Here is an 8638-nt window from a genome sequence, read left to right as displayed (position 1 = left end):
TCTATAAGGGTGTATAGGTATTCAACAATGGTTCCTTCTGATAATTAGATTATGAGAGGGTTGGTGGCAAAAGAGAAAAGAAAGGGAATTTGATGTTTGCTCCACTTTTGCTCTGTCTACATAAGTTGTTTTGAATACTTCTGATTGGAAATGGTAATTGTATAATATGTGGGATAGAGTGTGTTATTTTGATGTATGTTTATAACAGAATGTGTACACACTTCTGTTTATATCAGTCTGTTTATTACTTGATACTAAAAGAAAATTAAAAATAATTTGCATATTAGTGAGGTCTTGGTCTAAGGACCATGTGGTCCTCTCCTTGTTCTCCAACTTGCTGTCTATGGATCTTTGGATTTGATTCTCCATAATCACATGAGCCAATTCCTTATTGTACACACACACACACACACACACACACACACACACACACACTCACACACAGCCAATCGAGTCTAAGTTGTGTCCCCAAATGTCTCGCAGTCTGAGTTCATCCACTGGAGTCGGGTTAACCTCTAAAAGTCACATCCTTGAAACAGATAATTTCTCCCCCTCCCAACAGTCATCAGAGTTGCCAATAGCTCCTCAAGGTAGGGATTTTTTTTACCCGTTTCCCCACATCTATGCTAGATTTTGTCTGGTTTGAGCTTATGTGGCAGTTGTGCTTGCTGTCATCATTGCTGTGAGGTCATATGAGAAACTGACCAGCTGTCTGGAAAGACATCCACACCTATGGCTTTTCCATCCTCTCTTCTTCAATGTCCCTAAGCCTTGGGAGGCAAAAGTTCTTATTTTCTTCTTCTTTATGTGTTGGATAGTTGTGGGTTTCTGTGTTAATCACCCTCTACTGCATAAGGAAGCTTCTCTGGCAAGAGTCTATACCGTACTATGGAAATACCTGTCCATCCATGTTCATAATAGCCAGAAATTGGAAACAATCTAGATGTCCATCAACTAATGAGTAGAAACTGAAGGTGTGGTGCATACACACAATGGAAATTTATTCAGCTATTAAGAAACAAAATTATAAAATTTACAGGTAAATGGATGGAGCTGGAAACAGTAGTCCAGAAGTTCTGCTTTCTGATGAAGCAAGTTGAGCTCCGCATTTTGCCTTTTAAGCAAGCTCAAGTTGGCTTTCCAAGAATCAGGCAACTTTTAACTAGAGAATTTGGAGAGAAGAGCATCCCTGTCCATCACAGCAGCTCTGCCTCACGGTACCTCATGGTATATGGATGACAGATGTAACAGTGCAGAAACCAAAATAGGTCATTTTCTCCATCAGTGGAATGCTTAGCATTTGTAAATAAAACAAGCACCTTTAAAATGTTGCATTTGTTACAAAAGGTCTCTAGATAATTTCCAAATACACATAAGCCTGACAGGGCAGGGAGATGTTAGAATATAACTACTAATATCAGCTGTATAGTGTTTGGTCAGCCTGCGTTAGGAAAAACTCTTAGCTTTGCACATAGGAAAACTCAAGTGCAACTATAGAGTCTGTAACATCATGGTCCAAAGTCTGTACCATGTAGCACAGAGTCTTTGTGAGAGCCCATAACACAAAGTTCTCCAGTAGAAAAACAACACCTGATAAGTACTGCAACTTCATTAAACTACTTCAGATTTTTTTCAGAATCTTTAATAGGATATTAAGTTTTAAAAGCCTACCGAGGGCTATTCTCACCACCGCCACCATAATTCTTTCAGGGAATAAGATAGTCCATGTCAACGGTGTCAAGACAATTTTATCTTGCTTTTTTCACAGGATATGACCAGTTCTAATGAATCAAGCAATTTTATGAAGAGATGTGTACCAGTGCTCAGTCTATCGGCTATGGACCTACTGTTCTCTGTCACTAACTTTCCTTCCCATGTCCCTCTCTGTGTGACTTCTCATATCTACCTGTCTCCTCCTCTGTCAGTGTGTCTGAGTCTTTGTGTGCTGCTCTTTCATGTATTTTTTCTTTTCTTTTAGGTTTGTGATTAGCCAGTATCAAAATGTCCCGATTTATTATGGGCTGTGTGTGTTACAATAAATGACTAGGAATTTGATGACTTTTTCATTGTGTTAAGGAAGAGCTTTAAAAGGCCCTAGGATTTTCAGTTTTGTGATGATTACAAAGATCTTTGGTAGAAACTAGCCTCTGTGCCACTGCCTGGTTCTTACACACAGTGTAAGAGACACAAAACTTCAACAAAAATCACAGGAATATGAGTCATTAAATTGCTAGGAATATGAGTCATTAAAAGTTATATTTCCACTGAATGAGAAGAAATACTTGTGAAGTTATTGAGAAAAATTTTGCTAATTGAGAATGAGTCTCATATCTACAACTGCATTAAAACCTTTCCTACTGACCAGTAGATGAACTTTCCCGTTTGCCCAAGTTAAAAAGATATAAATTACCTGACAATAAATCCTAAATGGAGAAAACTCTGAAAATTTTACTATAAAACAGATGCTTCAGTCCTTTCCCTCTGTCCCCACTGCTGTCATGCCTTAAACGATAAGTCATTCTATGAAACTATAATGTTCAGTTCTACCCACTCTATAACAATGACCTTGGAAGGCAGAACCAACCATCTCTATGATATCAAATGAGAAGAGGCAGGTATTGCTCAAAGTATATGTTTCTATAAACAAAATGTGGCTTGACTGCCTTCCCTGTTCACCTAGATGTTCTGCATCCTACAAGCAAGCCTTTGGAAATCAATGTGTGCAGATTCCAGATAATGGCTTAGCTATATTTGGTAAACTGGGGCTTCTGGGTAGCCTGGGTGTAACTTCTGTGCCTACCTGTTCTGGTTGCATGATTTTGAACCACTCACCAAATCTCTGTGCCTCTTTCCTGATGAAATAATAGAAATGACAGAAGGGCACATCTTACAGGACTGGGCTTAGAGCTAAGGAAACAACAGGCTCACGGCACTTGAAGAATGGCAGGCACATGCTAAGTCTTAAAAAGAGGAATCAGCGTTTTACTCATATTGCATGACTGCCATCATATTCCATTATTTTCAAACTTTTGAGACTGACACTATTGTAGGCCACTGTGGATAATTAAAATCATAGACCATAACTTCAGAAGACTCCTGGTAGTTATTGTTATTATTATTATTTGTATAGCGCTTGTTTGGAAAAATTGTTCCCTTAAATGACAGATAGGCTTCTTGTGTTTATCATGTTTCTATCCTCATGTTTGTGGATCTGTATTTGATTTTAACTTTTAGCCCCTGAGAAACACTTGGAAAAACTAGAAGCAGTAAGTTATATTTTTAGTTTGTTTCATCCAAAGATATTAATAAAGGTCCTAGCCTTACTTGAATTATAGAATTCACTCATAGTTAAAATATAATACAATGCTCCTTCATAAGCATGCTAGTTCAGGCACAAGGGAACAGTGCTTTTGTAAGTATTTATGAATGGTTATTCCATAATTTGATGAATGTATGTATGTTTAGGCATTTCATTTATCACATAATAGGATAACATTTTAAAAGTAAACACTCATTAAAAATTTCTCTAAATATATAATATGCTTTGAATACATTACTAAGATTCTACTCTCAAATTTCTGTCTCATTTCAAATAATTTGATATCATATTTTGCATCTAAAAGTAATATACTATATGTTTCTTTTTAAAAATATTTTGTTTACTATTATTTTGTGTGTATGGATGTGTTGCCTGCATGTATGTAAGTGCAACCTGTGTTGTGTAATGCCCAAGGAGGTCAGGAGAGGTTATCAGATTCCCCTGGAACTGGAGCTACAGAGGGTGGTTAGCCACCATATGCAGTTGGGAATCAAATTCGGGTCCTCTGCAAGAGTAGCCTGTGCTCTTAACCACGGAGCCATCTCTCTAGCTCACTATATACTTCTTTTAATGTCACAATTACTTGTTTGCTTTTGAAAACAAGTAGGTGACAACTGACCTAGAAAGGAAGTAGCAATAGTCATACTATTTACCATGGAAACTGCACTGTTAAGACAGAGCATGTTCAGGACAAAGGTGAGTATGCGCATAGGCATTGGCAACTATTGCCATAGAGAGATGCTCGTGTCTATTTATTCTTAAGGAACAGAGTCAGGGAATGCAAGAAAGATGGTAAATGTGTCAAAGTAGAGAGGACAGTCAAACGGAAGTGTATTTACCACTGAGAATCCTATGTAGCTATCAACAACAATTTTTGGAAGAGTATGCACTATCTCGGGAAATATTTATCATATATTAAGTGAGACAAGCCATCCATCAATCAATATTACAGCTTTTCAGTTTAGCAAAACATCTCCAATTACTTTTGCCTTTCAGTGCTGGGCTCAGAATATAAGGAAATCATACGGAGCAAATATTATCTCTGGGTAATGATATTATGGGTGATTTTAATTTATGAATATTATATATCTATAACTAAAAATTCCTATAATGATCTTAAACTCTTGAAGATTAATTATTAGCATTAGTGATATCTAGGATAACTAGTTGGAAGTAACTCCAAGAAAACATTGGGCCAAGATGCCACCGTGATGAATTAATAAGATGTAAAAGTTTTTAAAATAACATTGTTCTCTAAGCATTATCTATACTTAGTAGTAAGATAAGAAATAGAGTCCACAATTGAGTGAGCACTTGAGGGGAGCCAGTGTGTAAAGCACATCATACATGTGCCTTTATTACCTTACAGCAACCTTAGGAAGCAGAAATTCTTCTTATTCCCACTTTAGAGATGAAGAAACACTAGTTAGAAAGCAGACCTGCCTTGTCTAAGGTCATTCTATTGGTAACAGGTAAAGTTGGAAGTCTACTCAGGCATCGTTTCTCAGTCCCATATTCCAGTAACTACATTGAGATTATTGCTTCATATTTATTTTGCATATAGTGTGTTAGGTCACAAAACCAATTTTGATTATGGCAATGTGTAGGCTTGCCCATACATGCCAATAGATTTGAGGACTGTAGAGGAATGGAATGCTATTTAAATATAAATATTCAGCATCAGATTAAAGAATACCTTTTATTGGTTTTTGCATGGAAGACAGAGATGATAGTTCTTTTGTTTACAACAATGATACTAACAGGTAAAGAGTTTTCAATATGAGATAAACTTGTTCTGAGAGTAAAATATTGCTGTGGTATGGTTTAATATCCCACAAAAAAATCAGGGCCAAATGCCTTCTCCCCTCTGTCAGTGCAGTCAGGATACTGTTCTTTGTGTCATACATCCAAACTCTGAAGGCAGTGACATTCTAGATCATTAGAGAAAAAAATGGACTAGAAGCAGGATGGAAATTTATGGGTAACAGCTTCAATGCTTTCTTTGTCTAAGAACATGAGAAACCATCCTAACTTTATGTTGTGTGATGCTCCTTGCCTTCTTGGATCAAGAGCTTCCTCGTTTAAGAGACCAATATTACGTTAATAATCTAGCTTCCTGCCTTGCCCTAATTAGTGGCATCTCATGGTATTCACTGTGATATAGAACAAGGAAATACGTGCAGTACAAGTTTCTCAACCTTGGATACGGCTTTGTGAGGGGGAATGGGTTGGTGCATTATAGGATGCTCAGGAGCATCCCTTGGCCTCTACCTACAAGATACCAGCAACAGTAGCAATCCCCTAGTTTGACAAATGCTTAGAATAAAAATGTCTCCAGATATTACCAAATGACTCCTGGGAGAAACTGCTCCAGTGGAGAGCCACTTAGCACAGTATATTCCCAAACATGGCTTTTTAACGGAACAGAAGAACAGCTGTACTCTCCCTGTGAGTTTGTCCCTATAGATGTGGTTGACCAGATAAAGGCTCACCTGTTTACCTGGTGAACGTTGACTTGCTGGCTCAAGTTGGACCCATCAAACTCTGTTGTCTTAGAAAATGTATTTACATTACAATATCTGGGTCAAATATTCTTGGGTCCTGACACTTTATTAATATGCCAAGTGGGAGCAGAGTGGCACATTTCATCTGTTTCTAATTTACAAGAGAGTATACATGCACATGCTTGAAGAGGGAACTAGACGATACAGAAGGGAGTGAGGCAAGCAGAAATCAGAAATCGAATAAAGAAAATGGACAGCAACTGCCTAAAGAATTTCCTGCAGTTACTTCTCTGACCACCCACTGATTCATAATGAAAATACATAACATAATCTAATCTAGAATATGTCCTTTTCCTGAATGTATAGAGAAAGAGTGACTCTTAAGAGATGGAAGTTCTTGGGGACTGGAGAGATGGCTCAGCGGTTAAGAACACTGACTGTTCTTGCAGAGGACCCGGGTTTGAATCCCTGCACCCACATGGCATCTAAAAACTGTCTGTTACTCCAGTTCCAGGGGATCCAACAGCCTCTTCTGTCCTCCGTGGGCATTGCATGATACAGGCTCACTTACCTACATGCAGGCGTAACACTCATACACATAAAATAAAACTATAATGAATAAAATATTTTAAAAAGAGAAGGAAGTCCTCAATCCTGCTTTGTGACTGTGTAACTGAATAATTTCTGAGTCTTAATTCCCTCAGTGAAGAATTAGAAGAGAAAATCATGCCTATACCTTTAAATTATGATAAACACAGAGATGAAGGAGTGAACTATGATCTTGGTAGTAGTGTTTAAAATTATCTTAAAGGTAGCAGGCAAGACTTGGCATTAAAATCTGTTACGCTGGGCTTGAAAGTCAACCAAAAGATGATTTACCAACTGGGATCAATGGAGCTATTCTGCTGTTCTTAGCCTGTTTCTCTATGCTCACAATGGGAGGGAAACACGCCTTCTTGTGATAGCTAGTCTCAGCATGACCTCTGATGTTATGTTTCTGTTGATTTTCAAGCTCTAGAAATCCACCTCTACACTGAAAAGGGCAGACTGGTGCAGCCAATAGGATAGGATTGAGATAACAAAGTGTAAGTTCTAAGGATTGATATAAACCACATTGTGACTTGTATGTGGTTTTCTTGTACTTCCTCTGGGGAATGGCCACTGCCATGTTGTAAAGGCACCAAGCTCCAAAGGAGAAGTCCACATGGCAAAGAACAGAAGTCACTTGCCAACAGCTATGTAAGCACCCCATTCTGAAGCCATTCTCTAGCATCAGGCAACAGTTTAGAACACAATTGCAACTACATGAGGGACTTTGAGGCAGTATCTCCCAGCTAAGTTGAGTTCTTGATCTATACTACAACTACCCATTGTAGTGCTCAAGACAATTCCATCCATTTATGCATATATCCAAAGCACCTAGATTTCTACCTGGTAGATCATAAGTGTTCATTAAATATCTTTTGATTGAATTTTAGATACTGTTAACTTTACTATAACTAACACTATCATAATTCTATACAGCATCAATGAAAAGTTATTTTCCAGATGAGTTGAATTCCCAAATTTATTCATCTAAAAATTCCTTGACCTTAATTTTCCTTAAAAAATATCTACCTCTGAGCCTGGAGAGATGACTCAGGAGTTAAGAGCACTGACTGCTCTTGCAGAGGACCTGGGTTCAATTCCCAGCACCCACATGGCGGCTGCGAACCATGCTTAACTCCAGTTTCACAGGAATCCAAAGCCTTCTTCTGACCTCCATGGTTTGCACAACACTGGTGCACTCTCTTACAATGCAGGCAATATACTCATACATATAAAATAAAAATAATTAAAAAACAGCAAAAAATCTATTTCTAAAGCCAGACATCTTTATATATATATTGTATATATGAAATATACAAAATCATATATATTATTATAAAAGAAAACTAGTGACTGAGTAATTTATAATAATCAATTCCCCACAATTCTAGAGGTTGGGATGCATAAGACCAAGGCACAAGCATCTGGTGAGAGTCTTTCTTGCTACCTACCACATAGTGGGAGACAGAATGGGGGGGACACAAGAGGGGCCTGAACTGACCCTTTCAAATAGCATTAACCTCACTCAAGTTGGGGGAGCCCTCATGACTCAGTCACTACCCAAAGGCCCTAGGTTCCCAAGCCAGCACAATGGCAGCCCATTGTCAGCATGAGTTTTGGAGTGGAAATTCAAACGTAGCACCAGAGAAATAAAAATTTAAAACCTGTACTGAGTTCAGGCATTTAACTTTATAACACTTTAGATATACCCTTCCCATGTTTATAACACTTTAGATATATCCTTTCCATGGTCCAAAACCACAGTTAGTTTAAACAAGAAAACACATGTATGTAGTGAATACCTGAATGAAAACCCAGAGAGCACTAAATCCTGTTACTTACCATCCACACAGGAAGGTCGATTTCTTGTTGTTCCGGCCACTTTTCCAGGTAGACAGGAACACTTCACTGTTTGCGACCGCTCCTCTATGCGGTTCTTGTTACAACATCTATGGGCTGCGATCACTTCACAGGTCCCTCCTTCTGGCAAGACAGAAAGAAAAAGGACATTGATTAGATCTAACCCAGGGGCCATTGAGGCCTAAGGGAATACATGCACAGGATTTGTAGACAGTGATAGAAATTATAGAAAGTGTTTTCAGGAAATATAATGAATAAGGAACTCTTTTCCGTGATCAGAATAGCCTTAGAGAAGACAGGTATTGCAGTGTTATACCCAACACAGAAGAGAATACCAATGAATAAACCAGGGAATAATGGTCATCTT

General features: G+C 38.1%; 1 protein-coding gene across 3 annotated transcripts in view; it reads right to left on the bottom strand.

The window, feature by feature from the left end:
* Positions 1 to 8638, bottom strand: part of Tafa1 (TAFA chemokine like family member 1) — a 644605-nt gene that overhangs the window by 148909 nt on the left and 487058 nt on the right. For 2 of the 3 annotated variants that reach the window (XM_008827132.2, XM_017796624.1), the window contains exon 3: positions 8254 to 8394. In XM_008827132.2, the coding sequence (XP_008825354.1) occupies positions 8254 to 8394 (141 nt within the window). The remainder of the gene's footprint in view (positions 1 to 8253; positions 8395 to 8638) is intronic. The other variant, XM_008827133.1, reaches the window with a different exon arrangement.

Source organism: Nannospalax galili, unplaced genomic scaffold (genome assembly GCF_000622305.1).
Source record: "Nannospalax galili isolate Female #2095 unplaced genomic scaffold, S.galili_v1.0 scaffold1051, whole genome shotgun sequence".
Taxonomy (NCBI): domain Eukaryota; kingdom Metazoa; phylum Chordata; class Mammalia; order Rodentia; family Spalacidae; genus Nannospalax; species Nannospalax galili.
This window is presented reverse-complemented; position numbering and strand designations above follow the sequence as displayed.